The sequence below is a fragment of the Ananas comosus genome, linkage group 7 (assembly GCF_001540865.1).
Source record: "Ananas comosus cultivar F153 linkage group 7, ASM154086v1, whole genome shotgun sequence".
In the NCBI taxonomy this organism is placed as follows: Eukaryota; Viridiplantae; Streptophyta; class Magnoliopsida; order Poales; family Bromeliaceae; genus Ananas; species Ananas comosus.
In genome coordinates, this window is record NC_033627.1 from 2,404,922 (window position 1) to 2,426,504 (window position 21,583).

General features: G+C 35.3%; 1 protein-coding gene across 2 annotated transcripts; it reads left to right on the forward strand.

Annotated features, from left to right (window-relative positions):
• On the forward strand, positions 9,451 to 21,154 carry LOC109713010 (ubiquitin carboxyl-terminal hydrolase 8). Of its 2 annotated transcripts, none has more exons than XM_020236919.1 (13): positions 9,451 to 9,683; positions 9,837 to 10,073; positions 10,733 to 10,874; positions 12,814 to 12,873; positions 12,969 to 13,061; positions 14,749 to 15,087; positions 15,215 to 15,355; positions 15,494 to 15,664; positions 16,017 to 16,274; positions 16,383 to 16,531; positions 17,844 to 18,395; positions 19,450 to 19,723; positions 20,418 to 21,154. In XM_020236919.1, the coding sequence occupies exons 1-13, from the start codon at positions 9,592 to 9,594 to the stop codon at positions 20,526 to 20,528; spliced, it is 2,619 nt and encodes an 872-aa protein (XP_020092508.1). In that variant the 5' UTR covers positions 9,451 to 9,591; the 3' UTR covers positions 20,529 to 21,154. The 2 variants fall into 2 exon arrangements, with proteins under 2 accessions (XP_020092508.1, XP_020092509.1); XM_020236920.1 differs by having other exon boundaries at positions 10,761 to 10,874.

Below are 21,583 nucleotides of genomic sequence, written 5' to 3' on the forward strand. Positions count from 1 at the left end.
GTAGATGTAAAATGACTAAATTGTCTATGTATTAAAAGACAAAAATATCATTTTTTGAGGTACCTGGTAACCGGTACCTCTCCCAAAGTGACCTGCTATTGCAGGTCACAATTTAAAAAAAACTAAATCTGAGCCGTTGAATACGTGTGAATGAACAGTAACAAAAAAAAAAAAAGTATAGAAGCATTACTCAAAAAGGTTATGGAGATATAGCAAATGCTAATCATTGAACTATATAGAGTCCGGCTACTATACTCTTACGAGTGTAGAATTTTTGTACTCATAAGTTTTTGATCGTTAGATTTACTCCTTTGATCATTTCTATCTGTTAGATTATAATATTCAACAAACCAGCCACTCAATTCTAGCAAATCAGTATCATTCTAATCAGGAAATGCTATCATACTAACTGCTCATTTCTTCATCCAACAGCGAAAAAATTTATGAGTACAAATAAATTAATACTCATAAGAGTATAGTAGTCCTACTCTTACTCTCTCTCTCTCTCTCTCTATATATATATATATGTAGTTCGGCTATGATACTATCAATAGCACCAAGGAATTGGTGCTATCGAGTTTTTCACTATCAGATTTAACCCTTTAACTATTTTCATCCATTGGATTATACTATTCAACCAACAACTTACTCAACCCTAAGGGGCCCACATCATCATAACCGTATATTTCCTCATCCAAAGGCCAAAAACTTAATAGCACTCCTTAGTGCTATTGATAGCATTCCAGTCTAATTATATATATATATATATATATATATATATAGAGTTGAGCTATGATACTTTTACAAGTATCACCATCATGGTGCTATTAGGTTTTAAGCCATTGGATCTACTTTTTGATTATTAATAGTCCTTGGATTAAACACTATTCCACCTACCACCACCTACCACCATCATCTCAACTTCACATCTCAACCTCACATCTCTTCATCCAAGGGCTAAAAACATACAAGTATCACCCCCATGATACTTTTACAAGTATTCTAGCCCTACTATATATATATATATATATATATATATAATTGAGCTCCTATACTTTTAAAAGTACCAAGTCCTTGATGCTTGTAAGTTTTTAGCCTTTGAATTAATAGATGTACGGTTAGAATAATGTAGGCCCCCTTGGATTAAGTTGGTGGTTGGTTAAATAGTATAATCTAACGAATGAAAATGATCAAAATCGTAGATATAACGGTAAAATATTCACAAGCACCAAGTGCTTGGCGCTTTTACAAGCAACATAGCCGGACTCACTCTCTCTCTCTCTCTCTCTCTCTCTCTCTCTCTCTCTCTCTATATATATATATATATATATATATATGTATGGAGATGATAATTTATGAGATGATTAGAAGCTGGGAGAACAATAGAGTAATTAGTAGTACCCAAAACCGTCGTAATTAACTAATGAAAACTTAATTAATTAAATTGGACCAGAAAATTTAAAAAAGATTGTAAGCTTTAAACTTTTTCATCAAAAGGGCAAAAAAAAAAAAAAAAGGTAAAAGCACAGCCACAAAAAAAGAAAAAAGGAAAAAGAAAAAAAAAAAAGTGGGACCTAAAAAAGTTCAACTCCATCCAATCACAGGGCAAAAAGCAGCTGCTGCGAACCACAGCTTATTAGGGTTTCTATGGGGGCACTTTTGTTTGTATTTATTTGGAACAGCTTTTCCAAAAAGCGTTTTTGAATATTCTTAATTTTCCTTCCTATTTTTAGAGTTGAATTTATTATTTATTTACCCATCGTATTTTATTAATTAATACTGTACTTATTTCAATTGAAGGATATTAAATACTATTATTATTTTATTGTCATTTGATCGATATCCATGCTCTAAGCTAAGATAAAGAAAATGAAAGAGTTGTTGCGTACGAACACTTACTTAAATTTTTTTGTATAAATAGACCTAATGTTTTTTTTTCTTGAATATATATAGATGCAATGATGAGATGAAAAATTAAAATATATATTTTACTAAAAAAATTAAGTAAATTTATATAAAAGTATAAGTTTTAAATTTTGATCATTTTTTACTGCGTGCTCAAGCAGATAGTCAAAAAAATAATGAAAGAATATTTTAAAAATTTGGATATTTTAGGGATTTTCTAATTGTTAAATTTAAATTACAAGGAAGATTAATTCTAGTGAAATTAGCATTGTTTAATGCTGGTGCAAACTAATTAATTGCGACAGTTTTTATTGTATTACAAGTGTAGTAACAAGTGTTAATTTGCTTTTCTATGTTAGGGCTTTTTTTTTGTCCTTTCTCTATCTTTGTTGTTTAAGGAAAAGTAAGAGAAAGAAAAGGACATTTTGTATGCATCTACAACTACAATACAACCATCAATAAATAGGATTTCATATGACTTGGCAATTTGATCATCGCATGGTTCATCTCCTCTTTCTTTATCCTCCATCACAATTTCCAAGAAGATGTTCACAGGAACAAGAGACTAATAAAAAAAACAAAATATTAATGTTGTGATGCTCATACATGCTCAAGACACCAATCATTGTTTAGTCCATAAAGTAACCAGAAAAAATAATAATAATTATTTTATATATAAAGAGAGAGAGAGAGAGAGAGAGAGAGAGAGAGGGGGGAGGTTAAAATGCTTCTAGAAGCAAACAATAATGTTTAGTTCTGCATCATTTTTAGTAGCAGATTATCTGAATCAGCAATTCATATTATTAAACTTGGTCAAGGCTACTTCAACTTTTAGATTTCAAATTTTGTTATTTTACGACATCATTTATATATCTATTATTGGAGTGGTCTCAAAAATAATAATTTTTAACGGCTAATATAAAGTGAATTTGAGATCACTTGACAGCTAGACAGATGGTTTTCTAAAATCACTAAAAGGTAAATTCTTAAAAAATTATATAGTTTAAGTCGTGTTCAACTGTACCAAGTGTTGATTTGGATTTTTTATTGTGGGGGAAATGATGCAAAAGTAAACTCCTCCGTTCAGCTTATTATTCTTGGTTCAAGCAGTAAATAGGACTTGTATGAATATTCATTCAGAAACCCTCAATTTACTCCTCAGATATGTAATGATAATATGATATTCTCTTAATATAACTATAGTAGAGTTATATTAAGGACTTGGTGGTTGCTATCCGAGGTTCCAAATTCAAATCCTAGTTGATTCACATTTCCAGCTAAGTTTATTTATTTATTTATTTTTTTTTTTTTTTTGAGAAAAAGGTAGCATGCTACCCGCTTCATTCAATAAGTAGATGAAATAAGCAACATGGGTGAGACATCAAGGCCTCAAGTAAGACAGAGACAAAAAACGAAAAACAGGATAGTGGAAGTTGTTTGCAAACTACGGCTGATTCTCCTACACTAACTACGAGGTCTATCTACAGCTCTACGGGTCAGGAGCACCCCACTGAGCTATCAGATGTTTGATCTTATGCGTCCCCCGGATCGGATCGGCCTGGGCCTTCGCGAAGATGACTCCATTCCTAGTCTCCCAAGCCACCCACCAGCAAGCAATAATACCGCTTAAGTCGTTATTCGAACCCTTCCGACCCCTCCATATATATCACAGTCGGTGTACGTCAACTCCCAATTCTCCTAGCTGGACATCCTCAAGCGACATAGCCATAAGGAATCTGACCAGAGCGCATTGTGTAAACAGATGATCAAGCGTTTCTAGTTCCGACCCGCAAAGTACACAACTTGTATTCCCCGTCCACCCTTTTTTCAACAGGTTGTCAATAGTGGGTAACCTTTTTCTGAGCACGAGCCAACAGAAGACCTTCACTTTTAGGGGGATACGGAGTCTCCAGATGTCAAAAGTCCTGTAATCCCTTGTTCCTCCATTATTTAACATAGTGTAAGTAGATCTTACTGAAAAACGACCGTCCGAGGTCCACCGCCAATACACACTGTCCGTTCCTTGTTGAGTCCCGAAGGTGAAAATCTTTTCCTTTAGGGCCTCGATGCTCTGCTGAACTCTGTGGTCAGAAGTGTTGACACCCCGTAGGATCTTGTTCCAGCACCATTCGTTTCCATTGGAGCAATAGCTGATTAACCTGGTTTTATGGGGTGGGAGGGGAGATAGCTCCGGAAAGGATGACGAAAGTGAGGTTTCCCCCACACCATCGGTCGGCCCAAAAATCAATACTTTGCCCATTTCCCAAAATGTAGGAGACTCCCCAGCTAAGTTTATTTATTAATGAAATAAACGAAGCAGGTAGTGTGCTACCTATCTCTCACAAAAAAAAAAAACCTATAGTAGAGGATTATTGCATCATATTTTCATGGATAAACTTCAGTTACCACTCTTGTGAAAGTATAAAACTACATGAGTGGTATTTGAAGTTTTTTCTATTTTTACAGATGCTCCATGCCCATTTGATTAAATTTCTTCCAGAAGGGACTAGAACTAATACAAGTTGTAACAGGGGAAATGTGGATGGAGTGAATTATTGAAACTGATATTTGTATATCCCTAGCATCAAGGACTTTACACAAGAATCTTGATTATTCAAAAGAAGCACCTCATCATAGCAATATAAGTTAGCATCTAAGAAGAAGATGCCAAAAAATATGCTAAATATTTCTCCTGCCCCATCAAGGATTTTTTTTTTTTTTTGATTAAACAGGGATATAATCTTAACAATTAATTTGAATATATTGAGCTCTTTGGGGTGTGACATATACACTACTCATCAAATCAAATGTAACCTAAAGAGGCTTTAGGGAAAAGATGGAGGGAAAAAAAAGAAAGAAAAAAAGTGGACAACAATGAGTTTTTTTAAAAAAAAACAAAGGAAATTGGTTAATGAGAGTGATCATTCTCTTTGTCTTTGTCTTTTTTTCTTTTTTTTTTTTTTGAGGACTTGGTCAACAAACTTTAAGCAATGCCCAAGTCTAATCCACTTTAAGTAGGCCATACTTAACTAATTTTCATGTACCAAAGAATATTGAAATCATAAGGAATCATAAAGAAGATATGGATGTGGTGTTACTATTTTACTCCCTCAACTATAGAACATTTTGAAAATAGTCTCACGAACTTTATTATTATTATTATTTTGGTTAAACCTTAGCTTACGCTATTATTTAGCGCATTTTTACTTTGGTATCGTGCTATTAAAAAGTTATACTTAACTATTCTATGATTTAACATATTTTCACTTTGTCACCTTGTGATTCAAAAGTGACACTCAACTATTATGTGATTTTATTTTTTTCACAATAAGAATCTATCTTTTAAAAGGATACTATCTTATTATTTTTTTAAAAAATATTTTATTATCTCATTTGAAAGCTGATTTTTTCTATGAAATAAAAATAAAACTATAAAATAATTAAGTATAACTTTTTAAACCACGTGGAGTCAAAGTGAGTCTTCCCTATTATTTTTTATTAACACCAATTTAGCCTTTTTGTTATTTTAAATTGAGTTGCTGGATTAAACTGAAGATCTATAGTTGAATACATAGGAATGGTTCAACTTGTAGCCAACAAAATATGTAGTTCAATTGGTTGGAAAATAATGGGAATGGTTCAATTTAATAGAATTTCTATTGAATTTAAGAAATGATTTAATTTTATTGGTAGAAATAACATTCAGACAAATAAGGAATCAATTTTAAAAAAAAAACATTTGAATGGTCTACTTCAAAATGGCCTATAGTTGAGGGGCCAAAACATATTTACCAAACAGAATTACAAATATAAAAGAACACATAAGCAAAAATTTTTTTTCCCTAGCTTTATGTAGTTGTCATTTGGGCACTCAAAATTCTTTGTCAAAAGAAGTAAAGGGAGAGATAGGTGGGGCCCTCTTTGTGAACTACAAGTTTACATGTGTAAGTTTGAAAACTCTTCGGATGGTGAGAGGGAGAAAGAGAGAGAGAGATGATGTGTGGAAAAAAAAAAAAGAAAAAGAAGCTAAATGTATATACATTCTTTGAGAAATGCTAAATCTACGACGAAAAAAGATTGTAATATGTATAACTTTTCATCCAAAAAAATGTAGAATTTATCGGTCCCTTTTGATAATACAAATAGAGAAAAAAACAAGACTTTTGGATGATAAGAATTGTAGGATTACAATTCAAAATAGGTTGCTGATCTAGTTCTCTTCGTATTCTTTTTTCATGATCTAATATGAATGGTATAATGCCGACCGTCCCTAGCGCAAGTGGCAAACAGCTTGGTGGTTGATATCCGATGTTCCAAATTCAAATCCTAGTTGATTAACATTTTCAGCTGAGTTTATTTTTGGGTAGCATACTACTATCTCTCAAAAAAAAAAAAAAAAATGGTATAATTTTAAAATGATAAGCAAGTGACTTATAAAAATTATTAGGACACAATACTTATATCTATATTATAGGCGTACAGATAGCATTATTCTGGATGGAGTTATAGTTCCCCATAGTTAATGGAGGAGGTTGTCCATATTACATGCTAGGAGAAGACTTCTTTTGTAGCCTTGTAGGGACTAGGATGTTCCACATCTACCAACTAAAGGCTCTGACTTTTTATTTTGTTTTAATGGGAAAAAAGAGGAGAAATTAAATGGATTGGTCCCTCTAATGCCAATAATTCAACTTGGTAACCTCACTACCATAACTTGAATATGGAGTGTGTGTGTTTCATTCTAGATGAAGAGACCTTTTGGGAGGGTGTGTGGTGTCCACTACATTTGACCTGGGCTAAAAGTGAAAAAGAAAAATGTATGAACAGTCCCTATGCTGTCTCAATTATGAACCTTGGTCCCTCCACCTTTTACTTAAAACATCTTTCTTTTTTCTTTTTATTTTCCCTTTCGGTTTTAGGCTATCGCCTTCAACATACCCCGTAATATCATTACAAATATTTTTCCACTAAAAGTCGGAAACTCAAGCACTTCGGTAATGAAAACAGTATTTCAGTAACTAAAATAGAAATACTAGGCCAGCAATTTCAGTCATTAAGCACTTAGGATGCGTTTGGTTCGCGCCATCTTTTTAAGATTCTTAGTAATCTAATAGGAATAAAAAAATATAACGGTGTTTGGTTAAACGCATTAAGTAATCTAGTTTGTAATATTGGATTTACTTGGAAATGAGATGTATCCCAAAGTACTAATCTCATTCCTTTGAGAGGGGGTGGGTATTCTTATATTAATGGATTGGGGTAATTATAATATGTCTAATCTCTTTCTTTCTTCTCACCCGTCGGCTAGTTGGTATTATTTTTCTTTACACTCTAACCTCATATCTCTTTCTAAACTTATCTTTTTCTCTCTAAATTTCAACTCTTTTTCTCTCTCTAAACTATGCTATTTCTCCCCCTCTTTTTCTAAAATCTCAACCTTCTCATTCTCTCTACCCTCGACTCTATTTCTCTTTCTATTTCTTTAATTATACTCTCTCTTTCTAACCTATATTCTCTCTCTTTTTTCTAAAAGAATGTTGAAATTTTTTATAATATTATTTAAAATTAATTAAGAAAATAAATTAACTAATTGTATATTTTCGTAATCTTAAATAGCATGACTAAATAATATGACCATACAAATCAAACACCGAAATATTATATTCTTAGTAATAGGATTAATAGAAATAAGATTCTCGGATATCTTTTTACTCCTAGTAATCTTTCATAGTGCGAACCAAACGCGCCCTTACTGTTAAATATGTTACTTAAGAACAGTCCATTCTTACAGACTAAAATACAATATATGGGAAAGTTTAGAAAATATTGGCACCACAGGGACCAAGTGACAATATTAGGATTGCGTAGGGAGCATTCATAAATTTTTACCCTAGTGGGCCGGTGTATGCTTCGACCCAGATGGTTTGGCCCGGCCCAAACCTCGCCTAAATTGCGATCCAATTTGGGCCCAGCAGCAGCCCAATCACCATTACTGCTCTGCTGCAGTAAATCAAATAGCAATCTATTTACAAATCATGCCACGGCTAAAATTCAATTGAATTGGATGATGATGATGGCGAAATCTAACCACCATCACCTTTTCTTAAAAGAAATTTGGTGAAATTTACTAGTACATAATTGGAAAAAAGTTACTAAGTACTAAAAAAGTTATCTTGCGTCGATACGATTCCGAAAAAAACTGTGTCGATCTTCAAAAAATAGAATGAGAATCGAAACGAAATCCAACCAAGAAAGAGAATGAAAATCAGTACGTGTCGTTGTGGTCGAGAGTGATGTCAAAAAATTTAGAAAAAATATAGAAGCGTTGTTGGGATCGAAAATTCACACACAACTATTATTTATTTATTTATTTATTTTTAAGTTCAGAGACCAACGGTTTAATTTGTCCTAAAAGAGTTATCCCGCAAATCGTAACCGTCCATTGCAACACTACTCTAACAATTCGATGCCGCAAAAAATTAAAATAAAAAAAAAAGAAAAAGGGGAAACACGGTCCACGCTAACTCGGTCCACGGGGACCATCCTGACGCTGACCAGAAAAATTCCATGGGCTCCGCTTCTCTTTGTCGATAGACCCGCGTAGACTGGGTCCACCACTTTTCCTTTTTTTGTGGGTCCCCTTTTTCCCTTTTCCAAATCCGGATAATAGCGAAAAAGCAGCTCCAAACACTATAATCCCCCCCTTAATCACCGTTAAAAACCGTCCTATTTCCCAATCCAACGGGCCACCCTACCATCCGCATAATGCGGCGTACGGAATAAGAGAATTTACTACATGCACCGGATGTATGAGATGTGCTTGTGCACCCGTTTTAGAGCCCTACGATAGATAGAATCTATTAAAAGGTCTATAAGCGAAAGGTCACCAATAATCATATTTGGTATTTTAAAATCGTAATCAAGAATAATAGAGTGCGGTGCATGACGCAGAAGCATACACCGGTTGCAGCCGACTATTTCTCGCGAAATAGTGAGAATCGTAGCCGTCCAGTAATGGACGGTGGATTTGCACGCGTCCGCATGGGTTCTTACACGGGGGTAGTATCGTCATTTTACGAAAGTCCCTGATCCAGTTCTAAGACAAAGGATAGGAAGTCACTCCCAACCGGAATATACAAAGGTTCCTTCGTTTCACGCACACAGAAAAAAAGAAAAAAATTAAATGCACCCAATAACTACCCAAAATAATGGAGCAAAAAATTAGAATAAACATGTGAAAATTTTATTTTAATATTTTAATATATTCTATAACAATTCATTATTAATGTGATAATTATAATATGTTGTACTGTACAAACCATAAGATTATAGTACATAAATCACAAAGTAATGGAATATACGTTTTTCAAATTTTGGGTAGTTAATTGGTTTTCTTAGCAAACACAAAGAGTTTTCTTCCAAATAATAAAAAAAATAATTATTATTAAATAAATATTAGCGCCTCTGTTCCCCCTCACTCCTTTCTCCGCATCTCTCCTCTCATTCCATCATCTTGCCCCCCCTCTCGCCTCTCCCTCTCTCTCTCTCTCTCTCTCTCTCTCTCTCTCTCTCTCTCTCTTCGCCATTTCTCTAACCCTCTCTCTCTCTCTCTCTCTCTCTCTTCGCCATTTCTCTAACCCTTGCTCCCCCTGGGATCGCGCGCCCCCTCCCCCAACCTCCATCGACATGGCCGCCGCCACCGCCGTCGCCGCCGCCGCCGCCGCCGCCGATCACCCTGCCGCCCCTGAGGACGAAAGGGTCTACCTCGTTCCTTACAGGTAACGAACCCTCCCCTCCCCACTCTCAATCCCCCTCGATCCCGATCGATCGGTCGCAATCTCGAATCCTAGGACACCAATCCCCCAATGCGCCTCCTCTCGGATCCCCCGGGGCTTAATTTGATCGGTTTCTTGGTCTAAATCGTCGCCTAGATGGTGGAGAGGGGCGCAGGAATCGGTGGCGGCGGTGGACGGGCTCAGGGGGATCCCCTACGCCGCGACCCCCGTGGCGACGTCGTACGGGATGAAGATCATCAGCATGTTCAGCTCCGATCTGGTCTTCAACCTCCGCCGCAGCGAGGATTTGAACCAGGGCGATGCGGAGGAGGGGGTCCCCGGGCGGAGCTTCGCGTTGATTCCGTCGGAAGTGTGGCTGCAGGCGTTCAAATGGTGAGTGCTTGAATAAATTGCTTTCGATGGCATGTTTGATTTGGATTGTGGACTATATGAACTTATATATTAGTTTTACGTGCTCTAACTTTCTTTGTTCGAGAAGCTTACTTGTATCTTGATGCTTCAGAAGTCGTTCTTGATGATTATTGTGGGGTATCTGTACTTCCGGATTAGTCGTTCTTTGATTTTTTTACTGGGGTTTTGCAGTCATTGTTGGTGTTCCTGAAGGGAACACCACTATAAGGCTATATGTATAGCAAGTTATTTAGGGCATTCTTATCTTGGATGATTTTACGAAAGAATTTATAACCATATGTTGTCCACTACACAATAAGAATTGAGTGAATGCAGCTCAAATTTTAACCTTTCTAATATTGAATCTCACCATGAGTTTTTGAAGAGGGTGTTCAAAAGAAATCTGCAATACTGCCAAGAAGCTTGGCTTGATTGGAGGGTTACAGACCCCGAACCTTTTCTGCAGGACCTAAAACATTGCAGATGCAGGATTATAATGCAGTGTCTTAGCATCTCATAGACTTTCCTTTTATATGTACCTTTTGTTTTCTTTACTTATTTCTTTTTTCATTTCTTTCAGTCAAGGTTAAATTGTTCTTCTATGCTTTTTTTTGTGTTATTGTTTGTCCTTTCTTTCATAGGCATACTGACTCTAATATGGCTTTCAAGAACAACAAGAACCTGTCAATCTCTGAAGAAGGCTTTGGTGGTGTTTATCCTTTAATGCTCAGGATATCTGTTATAAGGGAAACAAATATATTGGCTGTGAAGATTAGTAAAAAGGTATGTCTGAGTCATGTAATCATTATTGTTCTACTCGATGTAACTTCTAAATTTGCATGTTTTCAAAGCTTACAAATATTTAACCTTTGTATGTTTGTAAATAATTTTCTATTGAAGTACTAGAATGGTTCAACACATGCAGAACATTGAACTTTTGATTCAAGTACTTGTAACCCACGGCATACAAATAATCTGCTAGTTATTTACAAACAACTTTTGATTCAAGGGGTTTCTTTGACTACTTCAGATGCATTATGCACATTATTTTGGCTGTAACTGATGATCAATGAATTGACTAGTTACTTGCTAATTGCCAGTTAGGTCAATTTGCGCAAATTTGAACAAGTTTCTCTCATCCATATTCAGAGGGACTTCAGTTTTTTCTGGTTATTCAACCTAATCCTAACCTCGCATACAGCTAAATTTTATAAATTATAGAACCTATTTAAAATATACACTGCACTAAGGATATATATTATATTCTTTTTTTCTTCTTTTATGTTATACATGAATCATAGTTGAAACAAAATTCACTATTTCATGTCTTGTTGTTGTAAAAAATGAGTTAATTTTGTGCTCGGAATTTTTCCCTTGTTAATCTTGCTTTTGTGAAACCCGAATAACTAGAACTGAAATTGCGGTTTGGCTCTTTCCAACCTGAGGCCAGGTTGGGTTAGCATTGACAAAAGCCCAAATTGAAGATGGGTTTGAATTGGGTAGGGTTCAGAGGGTTTTAAATGTTGGGTTGGATCAGAATTGACCGTCAATCTGACCCAACTGATGCCGACCCAGATGCATCAAAGGTAGTTCTTTCATGATCATTACCTTTTGAAAGCACTAATTTGGTCACTTCGTACATAAATGGTTAGTCTTTAGTAGGTCTTGTGATTCTAGATAACTTTAGTGTCATTCTGGTAGTTTTTAGTTTTGGGAGCTAATATGCAATATTTGCATTTTTCAACGAATTAACATGGTATTAAGAGTTTCTAGAGAGACATGCAAATTTTTCCTTTCATGATTTCCAATACAATTTTTTGAAGCAAAGTCAACTTTCAATTTTTTAAATATTGTTAAGCTCGGCATCATGTGCTCTAAAAGACTCCCGGAAAGTAAAGGTGGATAAACCTTTGTTAGTTGGCATATCATATGATTGAGAGGATGATGATGAAGATAATATTGTCCTTCGTGACTTCATATGCATATTATGCTCATCTGGTATTTGGCAAATATCCTAATTTAATGAAACACAGCATGCTGTTTCTGTAGCATTCACTTTGAGTGGTTTAATGGAGTTTCTCCTCCTCATCTTAAATTTTATTCTAAATAAGTATCTTGGAGGTGTGTCTTATCAATAGTATAGTTTGGCAAGTTCACGAAAATTTTTAGTATACTTGGCTGACTAGTTTACCATATCGGTCATTGGCGCACAAATTATTTACAGAAGTTTTGTTTGTTCTAACTATTCATGAAATATGAACAATTTGAGAAATTTATTAGTTATTTGTTGCTAAGAGTGTAAATTGTCCTTCTGTTTTTAACTTTTGAAGTGAGGGGAGAGAAAATAGTATTTATTAGTTTTCCATGCATTGCAGTGTCTATAACTCTTATGTTTCAATTTGCCTAAACTTCTGCTCATTTTGTCTAATGATTTACCAAATTCCAAACTTTTCAAGCTTGTCAAGTTTGTCCGTTATTGCCTAACTTGTGGCTGTGGCTCTTATCTATATCATCATGTTTTCAAATGACTACCTACTAGCACTATCAGTTCACGCAGCTTGTTATTTGTGAGTTTTCTTGCTATATTGCTTATTTGATAATTATTTTAGCATTAGCAGTCAAATGTATTCATTTAAGATATGACATCATATTCCTAACGGTTAAGAGTGCATTAAACCTTTTTAATTTTCTTTGTAAGCATTAATGAATCGTGTATTTTCAGGACAATGCAGTCGACAATTATAAAAGAGCAAGCAAAATATTTGCTGTAGATGCTGAGCCAGTATGTTTGCCTGCTTTGAATATTTACTCTCTATTTCTAGCACAAGGACGCATACTATTTGGGGCTTATATGCACTTTGTGTTCTATTGGATTAGGTTTATATTTGGGATTTTTCAGGACAAACAAATCTCATCTTAATGAATGAGTGGAATAGGCTACCTCAAGATTGTCGCCAGTCTGATCAGGAGGTAACTCTCTAACTATTTTGATCTGGTTCATCACCTATTTCCATGTTTGGCTTCGGCTATGAACATATTATGATAAATGACTAAATAACGAGTACTTTTACTCATTATCCATTTCATTTAGTTCAGTAAATCTAGCAGTTTCTAAGTGCATCTTCTTAGCATCATCTTGCCGTAGATATCGAGCTAATATTAAGTGTCCTCTCCACTTCTATAGTTTCAGTTCTTGGCTTAGACTACAATACTAGTAGAATTGTAAAACTGTAAAGCTGTCCACTAAAACTGCCTGTCTACGTTTTTTAGGCGAATAATGGTGCAAATTATCTTAGATCATGCATTCAGAGTTCCAAACAAGCAGCAAAAGTTAGAACAACAGAAACCCTTCAGACTTTCTGAGTGCTTTTAGTGGAATTACTTTTATTAAATGGTTATGATGAGGAAAAATAGTCGTAGAAACAATAAGTACTGCAGTTTGCGGGATACTATGCTGTAACTTCTCTATCTCTTCATTGCAGGATTTGTGCAGATGTGTTATGATGCTTGGCTAATATTAATATGGCAACATTTTCTGGGATAGTATGTTTCATATTTGTGTTGTTTGATTTTCTGTCTTCTCCTCTAGTGACTTTTTGTATAGCATAGAATTGTCCACAACAAATTTCAGCCCTTAGATTACCACATTCTTTTAATTTGATCATGTTAGTCTCAACTCAAGTGGCACTATTCAATTTGCCCTTGGTTACACCGGATATATATATATATAGATATATATATATATATATATATATATATATATGTTCTTTCTTTGATTAGCGCTGTTGCAGTCCTAAGGTGAAAATGTATGGAGGTCCCTCAACTTCACGAAATTTGGAGATTTATGCCTCAACTTCTTTCTTTCTGGTTCTACCTCCTGTACTTTTTATTGATCCTATTTAGCAACACAATTATCCATTTTGGGGCTGCTATTAAGATTTAACTCCTTATTTCTCACGTGATAGTACTTGCAACTTTTAGCATGTATCTGCCACAGAATTGAGATGGAAATGACACACAAATAAAAAGAACAACACTCAGCACCTGACAAAATCGAATCTAAATAGGGGGAAGAAAGCTTGAAGAAAATCCACATAAACAACCTTTTCCATGATAAAATACCATCTCAATGCATGCATACAAACACAGACCACACACAAAACAACCCAATAAAAAGAAAAAACCAAAAAACCCACTAAGACCTTGTTCGGTACCTTTGTCTTTTATTTGTTTGTTATTTGTTAAACACATTTTGTGTAATCTATACGGCTGTGGGGTTGTTTGGCAACAAAAAACAAAAACTTTGCATCTGGTTGGGTCATATTATAAGCTAATTCACAATGACAAGAACAGAGAAGCATAAACACTCATCCAACAACATAGAATTTGTGTTTGATAAAAAACAATACACAGCAACAATACCAAAGGACAAATTAACAGCTAGATGCCTATAGTAAGAACTAAAAAGGTACTCTTAATGCTGCAGATAAGTATTATTAATCACTTTTGAGCAGTATTGTCCCTCCAGACTGCAGTGCTTGATGAGCAAGTAAATATAGACTTACTCTACATGATCAGAGTGTTTACATCTTTTATGATAAGCAACTTCATATGCGGGGTTTACATTTTTAATTGTTATGATGTTCTATATGTGCAGATTCTTCTAGAACTACAAGTCTATGCATTATCTGAGCCTATGGGTTGTAAAGTTGACGGGAAGAAAGATGAGTTGACACTGCAACAAGCTAATATTACTGGCTTTTCTGGTGATGATTTAATGATGAGCAATGGCAGTCATGCGGATGTGAATTCTGACTTTTTAAGCAACAGCTCAAAAGGAGTTGGTTCCTTGGGGTTAACGGGATTAGAAAATCTTGGAAATACATGTTTCATGAACAGTGCCATCCAGTGTTTGGCACACACACCAAAGCTTGTTGACTATTTTCTTGGAGATTATAACAGAGAAATAAACCCACACAATCCATTAGGAATGAATGTAAGTTACATAGTCAGTCTGTCATTATCCGTATCAGAAATATTTTAAGTATAGCTCTGTGTCATGGCCTCAGCTGAAACTCTTTACTTTTCATTCTAATTGCATCTTGTTATATGGACGGTATCAGGGTGAACTTGCTTTGGCATTTGGAGATCTATTGAGGAGGATATGGGCTCCTGACAACAGTCCAGTAGTCCCACGCCATTTTAAGGCAAAACTTGCACGTTTTGCACCACAGTTCAGTGGCTATAACCAACATGATTCGCAGGTTACTGTTTACTTGTTTTCAGAATATAGTTAAAAGTTTGTTTTGAAAAAGCAATATTTTACTTGGGAACTTAACATCGAAATTACAGCGGGATTTTGAAGAGGGAAGTACTTATTGGATCTTAATAATGATTTGCAGGAGCTTCTTGCTTTTCTGCTCGATGGACTCCATGAAGATCTGAATCGTGTAAAATCTAAGCCGTATATTGAAGCTAAGGATGCTGATGGTCGTCAAGATGAAGAGGTGGCAGATGAGTACTGGGGAAATCATTTAGCTCGAAATGACTCTATTATAGTCGACATATGCCAGGTGAATAGGGCCTTTTTCTGTATGGTTGGAGACTAACAGTTTTTGAGATTTTCTAATCTCAAAGATGCAATGTCTTGGTTGAAACTTTACTGTTGCCAACCAAAAAACATGGTGCTTTATAGGTCTAAGTTTCAACTTAGCTTACATCCCTCTATGCCTACCACGGACTCTTGCTCTCATGCTTCTAAATTACATTGCAGCATTTTTCCTGTAGCTGAAAGCAAAATTTACAGATACTTCCACTTGTTGAATCTTGCCATCCTTGTTTCTTTCTTTTAATATTCTGAAATTTGAATGGTTAACTTTACAAAGTTTTGGCAACGATTGCTTAATTTGTGTATTTGGATGACAGGGTCAGTACAAGTCAACTTTAGTTTGCCCCGTTTGCAATAAGGTGTCCGTCACATTTGATCCTTTCATGTATTTGTCACTGCCCTTGCCTTCAACAACAATGAGAGCAATGACTGCGACAGTTTTTAGTTCTGATGGTAGTTCAGAGCCATTTCCATACACCATAAGCGTTCCAAAGTTTGGAAACTTAAAGGATTTCATTCAGGCTTTAAGCATTGCTTGTTCATTGAGAGACGATGAGAGCCTCTTGGTTGCTGAGGTGTGTTTGCTTTCTTACGCCAAAAGTACTCTCATTTGTCCAACCTGTATACGCTGTATGTGCAAATCTGTGTCTTTGATTTTCTGTCTGAAAGACGTAGTTGTGCAGGTTTATAACAATCGCATTATCCGTTACCTTGAGGAGCCTTCTGATGCAATATCCTTGATTAGAGATGGAGATAGGTTGGTGGCATACCGGCTACCAAAAGATAATGAAAGGGCTTCAATTGTAGTGTTTATGCATCAACGCAAGGAGGAGTAAGCATTATTCTGTTTAATAGATTCCGAACTGTTTTGTTCTTTTTTGCTGAAATTTTAGTATTATGCTTGTTTTCATAATTTGGACTTTCTCTTTGTTTGATAAGCAAGATGTAAATTTCATTGCTGCGTCTTGCATGAATCTGATCCATCGTCATGTCTAACCAGCATTGCACTTAGTTAAAAGAAAGTACTGACATGAAAAGGCTGTGGAGAATATTATATTTTAATCTTTTCTATTAACTTCTATGTTGGCCCAACTTCTCTAGTCTACCACTTCTCTAGTCTACCACTTCTCTAAAGACTAGCAAGGGGACTAAAATTGCAAAACATTGTGCATGTTTCTAGTCTTTTTTAATATTTATTCTCTCACTGAAAGAACAAAATAAGTTGAATATAAAAGGGAAAATAAATATGATCGACACATCTATTACTCTGTTAGCATTTTTATGGATAAATTGGTATCTGATATTTCTTTAGTAAATGTCTTTAACTATCACTGAAAAACTCTTATGTTTTTCTTAATTGGAAGGATCGTTCTGAAATCTTTATTTGATCCAAAACATATGGCGAAATACTTTTAGATGCATGATAGAATATCATAAATGATTTATATAAATTGTTATAGAACTGGAAAGCATCCAAGGATGGGTGTTTAGGGCTTTTATGTAACAATCTTGAATCATCTGTTGATTATAGCATTTCATCTTGCCTGGAAGACTGGGTGATGAATTTTCATTTCATTCTTTTGAGTGTTATAGCTCAGGGCAAAGTCAGCTAATGGTAGAAGCAAAGAATGATTAGGTGATGCCCTTTTGATCACAAAAAAGAGGATAATTGGTCTTCCAAAATGGTACAATTAATCTAGTGGGTTGCATTTTGTTTAACTAAAGCCATAAACAATCTTTATGGTTTTAATAAGCAATTAGCTCAAGAGAAGTAATGTCCTAGTTACATATTTTATATTTCCTTCTGCACTGTAGCATCAGCCAATTTTCTTTTTTGTTCTTGTAAACTCTTGTGGAGTGCCCATGTGATATTTGAAAGTAAATTTGTACTTATTAATACCAAATGAGTGCCCATGTGATATTTGAAAGTAAATTTGTACTTATTAATACCAAATGAGTGCCCATGTGATATTTGAAAGTAAATTTGTACTTATTAATACCAAATGGTATTGCATCATACACTTCTTCAATCATCATCATCATCATTGCTATTATCACTATTATTATTTTAGTTGTTATTGTTTTTGTTGTTGCTGTTGTTTTTGTTATCGTTATTATTATCATCTGATACCCGTTGCATTCAGGAGTTCCATTTTTGGTAAAATGACTACACGTTGGAAGAACTTTGGTGTTCCTCTTGTGGCTAGGCTTCCTGAATCTGTCAATGGATCGACTGTCCACAGTCTATTTCTGACAGTAATGAACCCTTTTCGACAATCGAAGGATGTTGTTTTCGAATCCGAAAAACAAAATTGCGACCAAAGTCATGTTAACGAAGTTAGTGATATGGATGCAAGCTCTAGTGTGGCAGACTGTGATGGGACGGCTGATACCCTTGAAGGCAACTGTATTGAGGATGAAGTGCAATTTTACTTAGCAGATGAAAGGGCTCTAGTCCAGCAGGCTAAGATTGAAATGGATGAACCGATTTCGCTTGCTAGTTCGGGAAAGCGCTTGCACATGCTTGTCTGTTGGCAGGAGAAGGCAATGGAGCAATATGATCTCAGCCTTCTGAATACCCTACCTGAGATTTACAAGTCTGGGTTTTTTGCAAAGAAGTCTCAGGACTCTTTCTCGCTCTATTCATGCCTTGAAGCCTTTTTAAAGGAGGAACCACTTGGCCCAGAAGACATGTGGTAAGTGTGTACTGTTTTATGTTTCAGTATAAGACCTTTAAATTTACTGGTTGATATCTGCTGCATTGACCTTGAAATAAAACTGCATGACAGATTTGACATTCTGCTGTGCCTTTTAGCACAAACCTCTGTGTCAAATCATGATGAAACTAGACTCAAGAAAAGGAAAGGGCCGCATCTGGCTGAGGCATAAAAAAGACAGCTTAAGTAATACAGTCTCATTATAAATTTGATTGTGATACTTCTGAGAATAGAGTTGAGCTACAATACTTCTGAGAAGTGTGCCTCCACTAAGGCCTAAATCTTAGACCCTATTGATCCAAGGGTCAAAAAGTTGATAGTAGCAACCAGTTTGCTACTATCAAAAATATTCTAGCCCCGCTATCTGAGAATATACTATTTTCTTCCTGTTTTATGCTGTCTTTGAATTGTTGACAAAAGTAATAAATGCTGATTACAAAACAACTTGATTCAATAAATGCACTAGCAGCTGCTAGTTTTCTGGATGGTGGCTAAAAATGGTCTTATTAAAGTTCTATATGTCAACTTGTGGTACTTTTTCTGACATGTTTTTAGCACTCCTACTAATGAGGATCTCTCTCTCTCTCTCTCTCTCTCTCTCTCTCTCTCTTTCTCATAGTTAGTTAATTCGGATACGGTAAAAGTTTGGTACGGATAAAATACGAATAAAATTCGTATCTTGATTTTTAAATTCGTTGAAAAATACGGTTTAAAAATCGGATTTGTCAATAATTCGTATACGCGATTTATACGAGAATTTTACGTTTATCATTTAAAAATTCAAAATAAAAATTCGTCTATTAAATTAAAATTTTTCTTTAGATTTATACTAGTATCATAAATAATTATAATTGTTATAAATATAAAAATAAAATTATATATATATAGAGTGAGGCTGGTATGCTTCAGGAAGCATGTGTTTGAAAAGAGGTGCGCGCCTCAGCGCTCTCAGCAAAGTCTTTCTTACTGAGAGATTTGAAGCACGTGAAGATGCAATAAATGTTATGCATGTATTAATATTGTTATTTTGCAGGTACTGCCCTTCCTGCAAACAGCATCAGCAAGCGAGCAAGAAATTAGATCTTTGGAGGTTGCCGGAAGTTCTTGTTATACATCTAAAGAGATTTTCATACAGCCGGTTCATTAAAAACAAACTGGAAACTTTTGTAGAGTTCCCTATTCATGATCTCGATCTGTCATCATATATCACTCACAGGACCGATCAGCCATCCACCCATTATAGATTGTTTGCTATTAGCAACCATTATGGGAATATGGGAGGTGGTCACTACACCGCATATGCCTATGTAAGTTGCATTTCTCCTTGAACTTTTGTATCTTCTTACATGTTGGCGTAGTGATTTATATTAGCAATCACTGAGCTGTATAACCATCATTTAATTAATTATAGTTGATTGGCCTCCCTGGAGAATGCTTCAGTTAATTCTATGTTGTTCGCTGGCTAATAATTTAGTAGGCTTTGACCTTGTTCTTTTACCTTGTTCTCTTTTCTCTCTTCAGTTCTGTGAGGTTAAAACTGCTTAGTATGAACTTCTTCTTTAGTTTGTACTGTTGATTTGGTTGCAAACTTTTTTTAAATTAAAAAATTAAAAACATACTTTCGCAAATGAAAATGCTTTTTATTTTTCAGACAGTAACAAATAAGAGTTTGCTAACTAGCAACAACAATGCTATGAAGCTGATTCACTAACAAAATTCATGAAGTGCCAAGCTCACGCTTTGTGATTTTGCTGATGTACCATCCGTCTTTTCGCATAAAATGACAACCTTATACATACAACTTGTAATAATTCATCGTGCACACTTAATGTGCAAGCTAGGTGATGATAGAACACAATTCTCATAACTTCTCTTCTAGGAAAATAACTTCATTATCCATCCGATATTTATTGCGAGCCTTCTCAACAGTTAAAGACTTTTTTCCTGTCTAACATTCATGCAAACTTTTCTTTAATATTGACATGGTTTTTACTGTTGTAGCACGAAGGAGAAAAACGGTGGTATGACTTTGATGATCGCCATGTCAGTCCTATACTCGAGAACAATATAAAGACATCTGCAGCCTATGTTCTTTTCTACAGGAGAATATAAAGCAAAGGAGTGTTCACACCAAATGACTAGATTCTTACCATGTCAAAGATTCAAGGTGAAGTAGCTAGTGACCGACGATCTGAAATATTGCAGCAACTATTATACTCTGTCCTTGTTTTCTTTGCTGATTTGGATATGAACAAAACATGAAGATCTTGGTTGGAAGTTGAGACAAAGTGGAAGTGGAATTATTCGTGTGTACAACTTTGTGACTAACAAAAAGCAAGCCCGGATGGCTACTGTATGTTCAAATGCCTTTCTCACCCAATTTTTTCATGAGGGGGAGAGTTTTGATCTCGCTCCCTGTAATTATCTGATCTCATCAGGTATTAACTGTAATCTCTTCTTCTTCTTTTTTTTTTTTCCTGCATTCTTAACAAGTCTCACCCTAATAGTATTTGAAAGTGTTGTCACCCTTTCTCTATTTTTAGCTGATTATGATCTTAATCACCGATCAATTCGGTCTGCTGAAATTGTTTCTGGTTCACTTTTAGTTATTTATCTTCTTTGTCGAGATTCTTTCTGTACCATTTAGTTGATTGTGAAACTGTAACTGCCAATTTGTTCATTCATGTAAGTTTACTCTCATTTCCTTCAAAAAGAAAAGAAGCTGACTGTATCAACTATACCTGGATTATCTGGGTTACCAATCAGATGCTCGCACTTCCCGGATGCTTCGTTGTTGGTGCATGATTTAGTACAGTATTGATGTTCTTGTACTAGCTAAGTAGTATGGTTTCAAGTGTGATTATTATGTTTCACTGTTCTGTTCGTTAGGCTAGTGAATTAGCATCGAAGTGGCAACTGAAAGACTAATAAATGGAGATTGTGTGCTTTTATTATGGTCATTGGAGTCTCAGTATATTGTTATTCTCGTGATAATTTTATTGGTGTAAAGGGACTAGGCTGGAGTGGCCCAGCCCAACAACTTCAGTCTCAGATCTCTCTCTCGCTCTCTCTCTCTCTCTCTCTCTCTCTCTTGCTTGTTTGCGTTCAAAACTTCAGTTGAGGTTGAAAGTCCCAAACTTTCAGGGTTCAGGCGAAGTTGCACTATG